At 41.6% G+C, this 16,255-nt stretch overlaps 1 protein-coding gene across 1 annotated transcript in view; it reads left to right on the top strand.

The window, feature by feature from the left end:
* PTPN14 (protein tyrosine phosphatase non-receptor type 14) overlaps positions 1-16,255 on the top strand; it is a 106,666-nt gene that overhangs the window by 37,502 nt on the left and 52,909 nt on the right. The window contains exons 2-3 of the mRNA XM_085054830.1: positions 1,288-1,613; positions 7,965-8,134. Of these exons, the coding sequence (XP_084910956.1) occupies positions 1,440-1,613; positions 7,965-8,134 (344 nt within the window). The 5' untranslated portion in view covers positions 1,288-1,439. The remainder of the gene's footprint in view (positions 1-1,287; positions 1,614-7,964; positions 8,135-16,255) is intronic.

Below are 16,255 nucleotides of genomic sequence, written 5' to 3' on the forward strand. Positions count from 1 at the left end.
AATTGGGCAGCTTTTAATAATCTCCATAGCAACTATATTCAGCAAAAAGTGAAAATAACTGATTCATGCAGTTCTGTGCCAAGGGATACATGTGGGCAATGTACTATCCGTGTGAAATGTCACACTCAGCTGATGCATTCAAATGATGCATACTCTGCTGGCAGTGCCTTCTCTTGCTTCTCTTAAGAGCTAAGGAAATGGGATCTAGTTTTTCATTTGCGGTACTACTGGTTAAGGCAAATGGACTCTTGAATGCCACTGTTAGTGTTCCTCTATTTCTTTCTCCAGAATATTCAAACACAACCAGGAAGACCTGGTAGCAAGTAATTTGCTATCTACTTCATTCCTTTCAGCACATGGAAATTGGCACTTTAGAGCTGGTTGTGTCAGTGCAAATAAATGCTTTGTTTTAGTTTAGCTTGAACCTGCTCTTGACGGAACTTTTTGGTTTGTTTTGCTTTAAAAGAAGTGGTTCTCGCAGCTGAGGATCATAACTTCTTAAATGTCATTATTTCTGTATCTCTAGTTCTTCTGTCTACTTTGTGTTTTGGCTCAGCAGTTGCATATGTCCCTGATAAATTTTAGGAGTACGAGTTAGAAACAATATCTAGAATATGTGTTCTCGTCCTCCCACTCGCTCTTGCCCTGGTCTCTGACAGCCGCCTTCCTGCAGTTACTCATTCCACCTGAAAGGCTGAAATGCAGAGTTGCTTTGGAGCTGGAAACCAGCAAAATGCGAGGGATTGCCTCAGAGGAGGCTCCTGTGAAATGGCTCGGATGCTTCTTGCTTTTCACATGCATATTTTAGGTTTGATTTTTTCAGAGGTGCTGAGTGCCTGCATTTCCTGCTGACTGCAGCCAGAGTTTCTTCTTTCAAGATCGCACCTCTTTTCAATGCCTCTATTCCTTAGCTTTTTTAACTAGTTTTCAAAGCTGGCCCGAGGGCATGAAAACTTGAAAATTATGTTATAGACCCCTGTGGTGGGGGTAATGGTGGGAGAGTTAGCACCTCTGGATGAGTGCCCCGTGGAGTTGCTGTTTGTACTGAGCTTCTCAAAGAACGGCTTTGCAATTAAATCCGTGCTTTAAATTCAGCGCCAAAACAGCATTTTGGAAGACTTGTTGTATAAGGTGTTCATTTGGGATGTGTAGTAAGTGCCTGGCAATCCTGGGTGTGGAGGTGTTTATTTTATGGTTTTAAACGTGACTCTTAAGCTTTTTTTCTTTCCCGCTGAACTTTAGCAACATCTTCTTTCACACTTAAGTCTCCTTGTTTGTGCTTCGCAGGAATCCCTCGGAGCTTGCCCCAGGAATGGACAGCCACCTCCATTTCTGGAGGAGAGTAGTGCCAGCCGAAGAAGCCTTCGAGGCGAGTGGACAAGGGTGCTGAGAACTCTCGGAGGAGCCCGGGGAAGGGGCGACCCCGCACACCTCCAGCCATGCCTTTCGGGCTGAAGCTGCGGCGGACCAGGCGCTACAACGTCCTGAGCAAGAACTGCTTCGTGACCAGGATCCGTCTGCTGGACAGCAACGTGATCGAGTGCACCCTGTCCGTGGAGAGCACAGGGCAGGAGTGCCTGGAAGCTGTCGCTCAGAGGCTGGAATTACGTGAGGTAAGGCTAGCCGGGAGAGACCATCTGTCACTGGATAATTGGACGCGTTTGTAGCTCCGGCAGTCTGTGCGTTTGAGCCACGCTGTTCTCGGGGCTGGCCAGATATGATCAGCAGCTGGAGCTTGGACAAACATACGCTGATTGCATGAAGGCTGACGGCACTCCGGGCTTTGGGCTGGTGCTCATCCATCATAGCATGGAGAACTCTTTGTAATATGAAGTTTCTTTTCTTAGAAAGCCTGGAGTGTTACTTTTTGAACTGGGATGCCGAAGGACAAGTTACAGTAACTTTTTTCTGAATGTAACTCCGGTTTCACCAGCACTGCTGGCTGAGTTGTGCCTGTGGGAAAGAGATTGCTGGCTTTTAAACATCCGCCTTCATATAAATACTCTTGCTACTGTAAAAGTGAAGTAGGAAACAGTGGTGTTACTAGCAGTAACAACGAACAGTTGTGTTTAACTTGTAGCGGTTGGAGGATGATGGGTTTTACCTTTCTTCTGTTTTGTTTAATATTTCTCATCTGAAATCCTGAAAGGCTTATTTTACATTCCCAGTGCTTCTGAAAAGGTTGAAGAAACCAGTCTTTATTCAAGATTGAAATCCTCTACTTTCTACTTCTTTCTGTAGAGTTTAGTGATTAAGTGCTGAATGCTTTTTAGAAATACCTCCCCAATGTGCAAAGCACTAATGAACTGACTTTTCTTACCTTCTGTGGGTTCTCTATGTGTATCCTACATGCTTCTAGACTTTTGTAAATCAGAAGTGGAAAACCATTGCCTGGAAGTTGCTGTGTTATCATCTGGCTGTCCTGGCTGATACTTTCTGTAACCACAGCTGGGAAATAAAAACTCTTGCCGTGTCTTATGCAGTTGGCACATGGCCTTGGTAGTGGGGGCAACAGGAAAGTAGCATACAAATAACTAAAACAGATGAAAACTAAACAAAAATTCTTTTTCTTTATCCATCCATCCATCCATCCATCCATCATGATAATGATAAAGAATGGGAGAAGAATCTCACTCTGTGTATGTGTGCAGAATAGGCTGGAGAATGTGCAGGGGAGATCAGGGCGGAGAGAATATTGCATAGTGATTTTTTATACTTGGGTGGCTTTTTTGTTTGTTTTTTAATATGAATTTTAGTAGAATCATCTCCCCCCACACCTTTATTTCTAGAAATGAAGATCAATCAGTAACTAATTTTTCCCTTCTTTTTTCTTTCTGTTGGTGATGCCCTAGGGTGTTCTTAGGGAAGAACCTAACTTCTGTCTTTCCCTCCACTGCAGAAAGCAGTGAAATGAATGAAGTGATTCTCCTCATGTTCCTTCTGGTCTTATCTATTTGGTGCAGCAGAAGTCTGGGGGCTCCTGATTCTCTCTGGAGGTCCACCTGCATTTGCAAACAATAGCTCTGTCAGTGGTTAGTGTTCTTTTCCACAAAGCATTTTGTGATTTCAGAACGTGTTTTGTTCCACTTTGGAACAAAGCCTGAAGTTTCAAAATTTTCCAGAGAAATTAACTTAGACAGTAGAGTAGCAAAGGAAACTGTTTTGGTCAGTGTTCAGTTTCATGGGGGTTTTCTATTGCTTTAGGTTTTTTTCATTTTCAGAATTATTTCTGTCATGCAAAAAGAAAAATGTCAGCACAAAAAGTTTGTGTTTCAAGATAAAAAATTATTTTAACAACATAGAAGAGAATGCTTTGATGTTGTTGGAACGCATTCGCCTTCTTTCATCACCCACCCTGCTTTTTTTTCTAAACAAGGTTTTGGCAACGTTGAACTGGTTTTGTAAAGTTCAGATTTCAACAGTACAGCATTTTTTGACACAAGTGGGTGTTTTGGGGTTTTTTTTAGGAGAGAATTACCTACTCTTTGTTTTTAACTCTGAGAGGGTCTCCTGGTATCCTCTTTTGCTCCCTGGATGAAGAATAATTGGAGCTACAAGCTTGGAGGTACCTGGTGCTGTTCTTTCTTTCAGACCCCAAATTCAGTTCTTCTGCCCCTCTAGTCTTCCTGCCACAGTTTTAAGGATGGTGAAGTAATTTGGTGATTGTCCCTTTTCCTCTCTGGGCTTACCGTGGTTTGTGAACTTGCTGTCCAGACAAATTCTACAGAAGGGTCAAAAATACTTTCACAAAGCTCAGATTTCTACAAAATTTTTGCAATTGGATAGATGAGTAGAGAAGCCTGTTAAGTATACTGAGGCTAAAACCCTCGCAAGCATTCATATTGGAGAGAAACCTTTTAAATTCCCTGAATGCAGCAAAAACTTCAGCAGGAATATGCCTTTTCTTAGAAATCCTGATTTGCAAACTGTGATGTACAAGTAAGGATAAGCCAACCTTCATTAAATCCCATGCTAACGAAAGAGTGTTAAAGTCCTCCTCCATGCAGTCTCAGGTAATGCTTCATTTTGGTTTTACGTTCAGATGAATCCCAGGTGTACCACAACTTTCACCTATGAGTTAGGAATGCATTCATGTCTCACTCAATGCAATTTCTTAGAAATAAACAAAAAAACTGTCCAAACCCTTCCTGCTAAAACTGTTTGAGATTATGCCTTGTTGTGAAGGACTGTCGCTCATACCAAACATGACTGAAAAACAGTATCTAATGGATTAGGCATATTTCTATTTGATCTCTGGGGAATGCAACTCCCTGCCTGACTGAGTCAGGGTTCAGGAATAGGTCAGTAGAAAGTGGAGCCATGTAACTACTGTAAAATCTGGTTTTATCCTTTTCAGCAAAGCTCTTGACAAAGCATCAGGTCTTCTACTTGAACAATTACTGCTTCCAATAAAATGAGCTCTTATGCCAGCGTTATGTAAAAGGTAAAGACGAGAAGAGAGGAGGAAGGGAGAGGAAAGAAAAGGTCAAAAATGTCATTTTATAATCTTGTATGTATGTGCACAGATTATAAAAAGGATTTTTCGCCAATATAGCGGCATTTTTCCATTATATTTCCACGTCCAGACTAAGTCAACCTGCTTGAAATAGAATAGCAATCTGTACAATTTTGTTGTGAGTCTTCGTGCTTCCTTCTCCTTTTTATTATTTTTATTTCACTTTCTAAAATGTTACAATGTTTAAAGGTGGTATGTTCTGATGTATTGTAAGTGGGGGACAGGGCAAGAAGGTTCTTTCCAACCAAAATTAATCTTGTGAGCTAAATTGCATAATGGTATGTCCATCACAATGATCCCATAAGTGCCAAAGCAGGAGGATGGCGAGCTGAGCAGCACAGGCAGAGGCTGACCACTGTGCAGAGGTGGCTTTTTTCTGCTGCTCTGACCTTTACTTTTGTGCCCTAGAAGGTGCTCCTTTCTTTTAGGGTGCAAGTGGGGTTTTGCAGCCAGGTTGCCTCAAAGTTTGGCTCAGTTTTGCTCGACTTGCCAGCAAGGCTGAGATGGGGTTCAGGCAGTGCTTGGACAAAAGATCTTCTGTAAATAACTGGCTGCTGTAAATGGCACCTTCCCCTCTGTTCAAGTGGCCTGGGATAGCAAGGCTTAATGTTTTTTGCCTCGAGAAGCTGTAACTCTGTCTCTTTCTCAAGGATAAATATTTAGTTGGCTGCTTAACCAGATGCTTTAATAAGCACTGAGCTGGGCTTGATGAATCTTTTAGAATTACATTTGCTGGCTTATTAATTTTCTACCATCTCCTGAGGCTGACAGTTCAACTTGTTTGGCCCAATGTAAAGGTAGGGGTAGTTCTGGACTTGGGAGTGTAGCTAAGGCCAAGTCCAGAACAAATACATTGTCTCCTGAACTGGCAGCTATAATGCCATCTATTTTAAGACTTCCCAGTGCAGATTTTGTATGTCCAGGCTTCTGACTGGACATATTTTGAGAATCACCTTCTCATTGGGGCACGCAGGTGCTCTGGTTCTTGCTTGCTGCTTTAGCAGAGGACCACAGCTCCTGGAGGAGTGTAAACGAGTTTCCTTCCAACACGTATGAAGTCTGGTGTGGTAGGTAAGACAAATTTTAAAACCTTGAGAGTAATATGTGTTACTTCAGAGCCTTCCAGCTGTAGGTGTAGATATTTATTCCATGGGTTTTACTGATGTTCCTAGCAGGGAGAGTCTCTTCAGGCATTCACAGTAATGGCTACAGAAGTTCTTCTCCACTGTGGGTTCTTAAAAAACACATTACATTTTCAAGAAGTCAAGTTGCTGGTGAGAGGGTGCTGATGGTCAGACTACTGTGTGGATTGTCTCTCCGAAGTGCATGGATTTGTGACATGAGCTCTGCTCTCCAATCAGTTCCTGTGCTTCATCTGCAATTGCTTGATCCTCTCCAGGCTGCTTTCCAGGAAAACAGTTGTCTTTTAGTTGTGCCAAATGTGTGCTGCCGTGTTTGCTCCACAGTCTCTGCTGTAGTCTAGAAGCTTCAACGCTGCATTTCATTTATTTCTTGTTCCTTGGAATTGATTCTGGATTTGGTGCTAGAGGAGCCTTTCTAGTGTAGCAAATCTAAACTTCTGCTGTCCCTCAGCCATCACTCAAAGGGGGAACTGTGCTCATTTGAGCTGTTTAATTGCAATACCTTAATTAATTGAATAACTCTTTTAGACTTCAGAGTCCAAATCTTCATAGCTGGTATATGTTTTACAAGTACTTCACACTTTGAATTCGGATTCTAGGGTTTGTGAGGGTTTACTTTTTCAAGTAATATGGAAGCTCTGGTTTTGCATTTCTGCACTGTTTCTTGCTGAGGATGAGTTGTCCTGCAGTGGTTTTCAAGTGTATTAAAGGGTTTCCCTTACAAAGTGGTAAAATCACTGTTTTTCTCTGCCTTCACATTAATTCCTTTTCCCTGCTGCCTCCACTGTCCCTCCCACCTTCATTTTAATCTAATTACTACCATGGTGAGCTCATCAGAAAGAACTTTTTATCCACTGGTGACTACAAAGGGAGAGTAGACATATATCAGTGAATATGTATGAGGTTAGTTTTGTTTGAAGTTTATCCTGTGGGAGATGCTGACTTCTTGATTTATTTGTGCCCTAGATAAATTGATTAATTGATTGAAGATACCTTTAATTTCTAGGAGGAAATACTACAAATGAACAAGTTTGCTTCACTGTACCAGACTGAGCACTGCTCAAGATGTTTGTCAGGCTTAATTGAGGAATCAAGTTGAATTAGTTATCACCTTAGTTAAATGCTAGTCTGGATATTGTCCAAAGTTGAAAATATGTATGTAATGAGACCCTAAAGTAAGTACACCTGTGCTCCCATTCAGAGTTTTGCATGATTGTCTCTTGCATGCCCTCAGCTATAAAGCAGTTGGAGCAGTGTTTCCCCTGCTGGTTTGTTGCCATTTGTAAACATTTAAAATTTTTGGTATTGTATTACTTGTTCCTGTGTTGTATGCTAAGTCATGGTGTGTGCAATGGTTTTTATAGAAACATCCTCACCAGCATGAAACAGGCTGTTGATGGCAGATTTTGCAGAGTTTAACATCTGCAATTTGTCTCCTACAACATTTTTCACTTTCTCTTTGTAGTCATAGCACTTGATGTTTAAGTGCTTTTCAATAAAATCCTTCATGATGGATTGGCTTTTCCTTCAGCTGCTTATTGCCAATTTTTAGTATTTGAAGCTCCAGTTCTGAACACTGTTCTGTGTTAATTCCTCTTCACCAGCAGCAGTCCCATGTGGCTCATATAGTAGCTACTACAGCCATTGAGATTTGCACTGGATAGGAAACAGCTGAGGCTTCCAACCTGGTGTTTCTGTAGAGCCTAGAGCAAACAACTTGTGTGTGATATGCACACTCTAAGTGTATACTTGTCCATCATAAAACCTTGTGAGTGCATTGGAAAAAAGAAGAGTAAACCTGTTCTGTATTGAGTAAATGGTTCTGGTATTGATAGATATATTTTGACACATTCATGTGGGTTTGCATTCTATATTTTTCTTGTTGGAGGAGTCCTTGTCCTTTGTGTGCAGTGGGTCTGATCCAAAGTCTCATGAAGCCTTTGCACTTTAATTCAGACTTGGTGTTTGCTGTCTGTTCACAAAGCACAGGTGTCCCTTTAGAAAACAAAGACTCAGACACTTTCTGTAAATCATTTATGTCACCTGTGCCACAATGTCAGGTAGAGCTCTTCAATATGCATTTGGGAGAGATGGTAAGAGGCAGCTAGTGCTCCATGAAGTATGTTGCAATATTAATTTCTCATTGTCTTCACAACTGTCCTACAAAAAAGGGCAGTAAAAACGCAATTACTCTGCTTTTGCAAATGGAAAAATCTACACAATGCCATCTGTTCTTGGATTTGTGACATTGTGTGTGTGATCTAGCTGGAAAAGGTAAACTGACACTCATTTGTTTCTTTACCTAGACTCACTACTTCGGCCTTTGGTTTCTCAGCAAGAACCAGCAAGACCGCTGGGTGGAACTGGAAAAGCCTCTGAAGAAGCAGCTGGACAAATTTGCCAATGAGCCTTTGCTTTTCTTTGGGGTGATGTTCTACGTGCCCAGTGTTTCCCGACTGCAGCAGGAGGTAACAAGGTACGTGGTTCCCTCTGTTCACAGTATTGTGATAGAGCTGGGAGAGATGGACATGGCATAGAGCAGATGAAAGAAACAGTTGTTCTGTTTCTGGCATTCGGTATTTGCTCAGGTATCCTCTGGTTATTTCCCTTCCTCATGATTGCCCAAATGGGAAAAAATGGCAGAAGTCACCACTTGATTTTGTCTCCTTGGGGAAGAAGAAGACAACAAAGCTGTCTTACTGAATGATTGTGTATAACCAACTAACTGTAGGGAAAAAATGGGAGTAATAGTTATATGTTTAAAAGTCCCGCATAAATTTTAAAAAGGACCATGGTGACAATGTTTTTTCTTCTGTAACATTCTACTGATGAAAAGGAAGCCACAGACAAAGGACCTCTGTATAGAGTTTTAGTTTGTTATTCTTAAGCCTACGTGTGCTTTGGTGAAAGTGAACTTTGGCATTTTTTTCCCAGGTTTTGCTCATCCCACCCCTGATTTTCCCCTTATGCTTCACAAAAAGATTCAAATTTAATGTTAAGAGGGCATTAGTCCTTTAATTATGATCAGGGCGTACCTTTGCAAACAACTTCAGTGGGAATTACTCTTTTATTCAGAGCCCTGTGCTGCAGTTGTAACAATACAACTGTTTTGAGGGGCTATTTTTGTAAACCACATCACTGTGTGGTTTTTGCACATCTGTGCTATATTGAAATTTAATAATACAAAAAAGAGAGCAAGGGAGAAAAAGCCCACCTCACCCAAAAAGGGGTGAGCTTGTTTTCTTTTTAACCAAAATTATTTCATTTATCTAGTCTAGAGCAAAGTTGTATCAGCACAACCAAAGGTAAAGCCTGGAGTAAGTGTGTGAAGGCTTCAGTGTGGCAGAAGCCTTGCCACTGAAAGAAATCTTCTATTGCTGAAAACCTGGAATTTACCACGTGGTCATAATAGCTAGAAAAAGATACATAAATAGTGGAGAAAGAGTGGCCTTAATTCTAGAAGGTGTGCAAGATATGAAGCATTTTTTATATCGCAGATTGTGTATTTTAAAAGATCTTTATTTCACATTTAACTGGAGAGCTGAGGTTGGTAGGATGTGAAAAAGTTGTTTCTTGAAATGGCAGCTGTCAAGCCATCCCTTGATTACTGTGTATGCTGAATTCTTGCCAAAGAGTGGGATAAAAGCATCATAAAACTTCAGTTTCTCGGAGAACAGACCAAACACTGACGCTTGTCTGTATCTGTGTGTTCCTGCTTTGTACGCGCTGGGAGAGGGAAGCCTTGTACTTTTTCCTTCAGAATTATTCTAACACACAGGCAGAATGTCTGAAATGTTGTGTTACTCAATTTGTCAGCCCAATCCTGGCCTAGTTGTGTGCAGGGAAGCATTGTAGCTGCTTGGATGCTATTACCTCTTCAAGCTGCAGCCTGCAGTGCTGATTGCTCATTCATAGCTCACCTGCAGAGGTGTATTTGCTCATTCTGCCCAGGTTGGTAATAACAAAGCATTTCAGTGACAATTGAACTTCACAGCACTCTCAATTGGAGTGGCTGCTGAATTGTTTTTCTTTCTGAAGTGATTGATAACATAAGCTGCAGAGTCTTATAAGTGCCTTTTATGTTTCTTTAAATGTCTGTAGCAAAGCCAGCAGTTTAGTAGAGGATTTCAGATACAGAACAGCCTGTTAAGTTTGTTTGTTTCATGGAGTGGAATTGCTGCACTGTAGATGGTGTGATGGCAGCAAACCTTCAATGGTGAGGACGTGGAGGATTCTTCTGAAACAAATGGCAGAGAAAGGCTTAGTTTAAAACCTGATTAGATGGGCAGATGGATGTGGGCTTGTAGGGTTGGGTTTTTTTGGCTTTGTTTGCTCTTGGTAAACTGATTAAACATTTGTTTTTATTTTGATACTGGCTGTTTCTAGGATTAGATGCAATCATGATACCATTACATGTGATGCTGAGGTAGGCACTGGACTCGCCCACTCCAGGCCTGTGTATTTGACTTACATTTGGGTACAAATGACAAATCTGTCTGAAATGCAGAGCTTGTGATGAGACACTTCATCTCCTTCTGGGAGGCTGCAGAACCACCGCAAACAAACCCAACCCCAAAACACAACCATCACCAAAGGCTGAAGCTGCAGAGGTAGTGACAGTGCTGCCAGCAGGGAACCTGTCACCCTTGTAACCTTTTCTAATTGGAAACATCTCCAGCCCTGAGCTTGCTTGGCTGTGTTTGGAGCTGGAGGTGAAACCCATCTCTCAGCCGAAGCTTTTAGTTAATTGTAGACTCCATGGTTTCCAGGGTTGATTAATATTCCTTGAAGATGATGAAGTCTTCTGAGAATGCTTCAGCAAACACTGACATAATGCACAAGTATTCAAAAACTAGGGAGTTGGTTTCCTGAGCTGTTTTACTCTGCCTCTCATCTGTAGGATTATAGACTTGATAGCTGGTTTTGAGAAATTTGTCGCCAAATTGAATATTCCTTCCTGTTTCCAGTGACTGCAACATCCTGTGCCTCACATACTGTCATTGCAAAAAGGGAAAATTATCCAAGTCTTTTAGGCTCTGCTGGTTGAGAGAAGCATTACTTAGGGTGTTGGTCACTAACTCTGAGGTAGTGTTCCTTAATTTTATTTGAAAGATCATCTGACTCTTCAAAACAATATGTGAACCATTTTGTGTTTGGCTGTTGTTTGGTGGTTGGGACCAACAGGAAGAATCCTGACACCAATAGGACAGTGTTTATAAAATTATAACTCCTTTGCATTTTATCATTACTGCTGGAAGTAGAAAATGCTAATTATGTCTCCAGGCTCCTGGATTTTAACTACCTGCAGGTGCTGGTAGTGGTCAGGAGCTCTTCGTGGTTCTTCTGGTAACAACTTATGTTGCACAAGGCAAATGTGGAGGCAGAAATAAGGGTGAGTAACACTGCCTCGAGCACTGTGTCCCCCAGTGCTGCACAGACTCAATGGAAACCTGTCTGCAGGTGGCATGCTGGGAGAGGAGGGGAACAGCAGTGTAGGGAGAAGGCAGTGCTGTCCCTCCCAGGGTGTCACAGGGTAAGAGGCTCTGATGATTTACTCCAGTAAAACGCAAGCAGCAGCTGCAGAATGGTTGAGGTTGGAAGGTATCTCTGGAGATTGTCTGCTCAGAGCAAGGTCAGCTAGAGGAGATTGCTCTAGCATTATTTCCCGTTGGGTATCGAATATATTCATGGAGGGAGAGACTCCACACCTACTCAGGGAAATCTGTTCCAGTGCTCAGTCACCCCTGCAATAAAGAAGGGGAATTATGTTTAAAAGGCATGCCTTGCATTTCAGTTTGTGCCCAAATGGCCTCATAATTTCAGATGGGGGATGGTGCTGAGAGGGTGGATGGGTTACCAAGGCTGGCCATGTAACTGGTTATGGGGGACCTGTGGAGCTGCAGGCAGCTGTCATACAAACACAAGTACTGCCATGTCTTCACATGGGATGCCTGTAGTTAATTTGTAAGAGGTGTTTCTGATAATACGAGAGCCTGTGGTAAAAAAAAATGAAAAGACAAAACTGTCAGAGCAGTTTATTTAGCTCTTAAGCTCTTTGAAGCCAGCCTCTGAGACCTGCAAGAAAAGATGAGGCAAAGAATACTCTGGGGAGCATGTTAATTGTTTCAGTAGGTCAGATCTGACTCTGGCCTGCAGTTCTTTCCCTTTTTTGCTACAAAACTGACACTTGCTTAAAGATGAAAATGTTAGTGGTGTGGGTTTTTTGGTTTTTTTTTTTTTTCATTGGACAAAGTTAATCACTGGAGCAGGGTAAGAAGCACCAGCAGGACATTGTCAGTCTTGTTCAGTTTGTGGTTTTGAGTGCAAATGCTGAGGCTTCTCAGGGCAGTCATGTTTCCTGACCTGTGATGGATGCTTCCCAAGGATGTCATAGGGAAGCATAAAGAAAGAAAACACCAGTTGTACAGAACCTGTCTTTTCTTTCTGGTAGTGGCAATGACATAAATATTATTGCTATGTCTTACTTTCAGTGCAATAGCATTGTACTCTTAGCATTAAGCTTCTCCTAGAAAAGCTATTTCCTGCTCTCTAGATCTCTTATTTCCCTACTCTTTCTACTCTGTTTCTTTTTGCTTGAAACAAATATATATATATTCCCTGCTCTTATTCCTGTCTCCTCCAAGATCTCAGTGACTCCAGCATCTCCTTGGCTGCTGGTCATGACATTCTATTGGTCCCCAGTCCCACTGATGTTTTCCATTTCCAAAGATTAAGTAAAACCCCCCGATAATTCCTTAAGGTGTCAGTAGGAGTTTTCACCATGTTACTATTGCTACAATTTGAAAATTTCTAGAAGAATTTATGATAAACAGAATTAAAAACCCAAACAAACAAACAAACAACAACAAAAAAATCCCTCTTCAGACTCAATGGCAGTTACAGCAGTAGTAATTTGGGTGGGAGTATGGGGATTGGCACATTAGCAAAAAGCATTTTTCATGGAAGGCTACTTAGTCAACCTCTTTTTAGTCACCCAGCTGTTCTCAGTGAGCAGCCATCGCAGATGGAGATGCTGCGCATGCTTTTGGCATATTTAAAGCACCTGGGATCTGCATAGTGTCTGATATAAAGCAGTCTTTGTGATGCCCTGTAGAGTAGATATTTGCATAGATTAGACATATAAATCTGCCTTTTATTTTCTGCTAACTCCTTAGAGAGGAGGCATCCTTTCAAGCATTTATTTAAAAAAAAAAAAGTCTTTGTACAGTGTCTAAAGTAAACAAGCTTGCTTTCACTGTGCTCTTGTTCCAAAAACAGAGAACCCACACACTCTTGCGGCTTTCTGAAAATGTGGGTGCGATGCTGCTTTCTGCACAATTATCAGACAATCCAGAGCCTTTTTCTTTTCCCCCCTTCCCACAGTTCTAAGGGAAAACTGAAGTCCCATTTTGCTCCCCACAGTATCTCTTTCTTAGCGCGTGATACTGCTGTGCCTCCTGAGGGAATTAAAGGTGTGCTTTGGTCTGGTTTTCTTTCTTCTTTCCTGGAAGAAGTTTTCAGTATCTTCCTAGGTGCTCTGTACTCAGTAATACCCAGTGGCTTTTGTGCTGTTTCATACTGGGACATAATCCTGGGAGGTGAGAGGAGCTCCTAGTGTGCCACCATGGAGCTGGGTCTCCGTGGTGCTCTGCAGGGAAGGTCTGGCATGCACAGCTCCGTGGGGAGGGACATGTTCCAGCATCTGCACTGCACTGCTTTGGGCTTCTGCCCCAAGTTCAGCTGTCAGTTCTGCATTTCCCCAGAAGAACGTGCTGTACAGCTTTCCTGTGAAAGGAAACAGTGTTTGGAATGGGATGGCTGCACCTGCGAAGTGTGGGAATGAATGTACTTGCAGGTGGAAAATTAGAGCCTGTGGCTCCCAGGCCTCTTTTCTGGACAGTCTGTGAAAATTCAGCCTCAAACTTATCCTCTTTTAACTAAGTGAACATTTCTTTTCTCTTTTATTTTGCTGTCATACCCTTTTCTTTACTATTTCTTGCAGCTGTTTTTTTGTTTGTTTTTTAAGAAAGTATTTCTTCTTCACAGTTCCCAGCCTTTCCCTTTCTTTATCTTTCTACAAGTGTTAGGTAAAGACCTTTTAAGTGGAAGTTCTTCTATAGCATAAAGAGGTACAGGCTCCTAGGATTGTATGGATTTTTAAATTGTGTGAGGATAAAGTAGAGGGGAAAAAAATTAGTGTTTGAGTGCTTCATACTTACTGGGAAAAATGTTTTCACAAATCTGTTTTAACAAATGCAGGATTTTTTACCTTCCCCTCAGAAAAGACCTTGTTAAATGTCTCGCCTTCTTGAGCTTATCTTTGCTTTTAGTCTGCTGTGCTTTCTTTTTTTTTTTTTTTTTTTAAATCTAAAGTTTCAAATCCTCCTGTCCAGGTAGCTTTTAATACAAGTCCAATCTGCTGCTGATTTCTACCAGTCACTGCTGTCTTTTCTGCTAGTTACTGCTCCTTACACTGTGCTTTTAATTTCTGTGTTAAGGCTGGATATCATATATCCTCCTGTGCCAGCCTGGTTTTGTGGCAAGCTCAGTGCAGTGGAACCCTTTTGACTGTTAAGGATGTAAAGGTACATGAGGCTGCTTTGCTTTTCATGGTTGGTCACACCTGCAGCTTGTGGCTGCAGAAGTCTGTGTGTGCGTGCCTTTGAGCTCATGGTAGTTGGTTTGGCTTCATTGTCCAAAATAATTATTTTGAATATCACACTGTGCTGGAAAAAACAGCACAATGTGTACAATCAGATTTGTTCCAGACATCCTGGACTGTGCTGGCCTGAAGTGAGGACTGTGACTGGTTGTGTGGCTGTGATTATTATTACACCAGTGGTAGACCTGTAGGATTTTTTTTAATGCCAGTGGTTGTCAAAAATGTATTGACACTTAAAAATTTTTTTATGAAAGTACAGAAAAATAGCATGCAGGATGGGAGGGGAAGAGAGATGTGTGGTTTAGTTGAGTGGATTGGTAAATGAGAGAGAACTGAGTGATATGTGGCAAATGGGATGGTGGAGTGTTTAAAACAAAAGAAGTCCAGAGTTTGGTCTCTTTCACCTGGAGTTTTAAGTCAGAATTTAACTTAAATTTAACAGAATTTAACACTTCAGTGTTACTTGTGTATGGAAACAGAGTGGAAAAAAGTCTGGTTTTCAGGCCACAGAAGTCTCAGTGCCTTGTCAGAATTTGTCTCTTCCCAAGAGCCTTTGTCAGTTTGTGTTTATGGTGTGCTTACCAGCACATGTTTTAGGAGCATGCCTGCTGTCTTGAGGAGATGTTATCTCAAGGCAGGCTATGTAGTTTCCAGAAAAATGATTACTCTCATTGCCTGCTTTTCTGGAAAGCGTCATGGCTATAGTGCTGGTGCTGATCAGTGCTGCTCACACTACACAGGAAAGGCCTTGACACACAGCCCTCCCTCTTGGCACCAGGAACAGCTGTGTGCCTTGCCCAGCTGGAAGGATGATGCACCTCCACTGAGAAGCAAGAGTGTTCTCTCCAACATAAATATTATATTAATGATCAGAAGAGACCTGTGTTTTTAATTATTTCCAGTTTAAAAGTTTTTCAGTTCCCTTTGTTTCCTAAGTTGGGCTGGACCCTTGTGTAGCATAAACCAGTGTAGCTTCTTTCTTCTACTAGAATATTTCCAACTTTACCATTATCTATTACATATATATATATATGTACATATATATGTGATATTTCTATTTTTTAGAGTGCTTTGGATCAATGGACTGTAATTTTAAATGATTCACATGGACTAAAACAGTTGCTGCTGTACATGGAAGCTGTATCAAATGAACAGAAAAGGACAGGGTGTTGTGTAAGAATGGCAGACCTTAGAAATAGAAGATAATTTAATCCTATGAATCCCATAAAAACTTTTGTTCTTAGCTAAATGATTTGGAGAGACAAATTACTGGATAAGTTTTTACAGAGCAATGGGGTGAAACAACCGTGAAAGGGCATGGGGTGCCAACTGACCCATTTGTCGTGGTATTATTTCTTTCCTATTTAACCAGAAGAACTAACAGAGGGTGCTGCAGGTTCTGAGTATTGAAACACAGCAAAAGAAGTGTTGGGATAAGTACTAATATAAGTGTCTTATTAATGAGAGTATTCCTTGAGATATTGTGGTGGGATCTCCCAGAGGAAGCAGCAGGAACTCTGGAGCTGAAATTTTATAAATTGACATGAGGCAAAGGAATTTTTGCTGGAACAGAATTCCCTTGGCTTTAGATGGTGGTTGTCAGCCTGCCTGGCCATACAGGCCCCAGTCCTGTTCATGGTCCTCAAGCTGATCATCTCATGACTGGAATTCCACCCCATCTCCCAAAGCTGGGAGAAAGGCAACTTCTGGGATTCACTGCTAAGTGGAGCCAGGGAGTCCTGAGTCCTCAAGGATCCCAGCTCTCTTCTGTTGGACAAGATTGTGGGTGGGTCATGAAGTAACTTGCAAATGTTGGCTTTTTTTTTTTTTTTTTCCCTCCCTTTCTTCCAGCTGCAGGAATTTGGACGCATGTAGTCCAGGCAAGGGAGAAGCTCAGGAGCTGCATGCAAGCTTGATGAGTCCTAAGAGAGCCCT

The sequence above is a fragment of the Lichenostomus cassidix genome, chromosome 3 (genome assembly GCF_008360975.1).
Source record: "Lichenostomus cassidix isolate B80296 chromosome 3, HeHo_3.0, whole genome shotgun sequence".
NCBI classification, from domain to species: Eukaryota; Metazoa; Chordata; class Aves; order Passeriformes; family Meliphagidae; genus Lichenostomus; species Lichenostomus cassidix.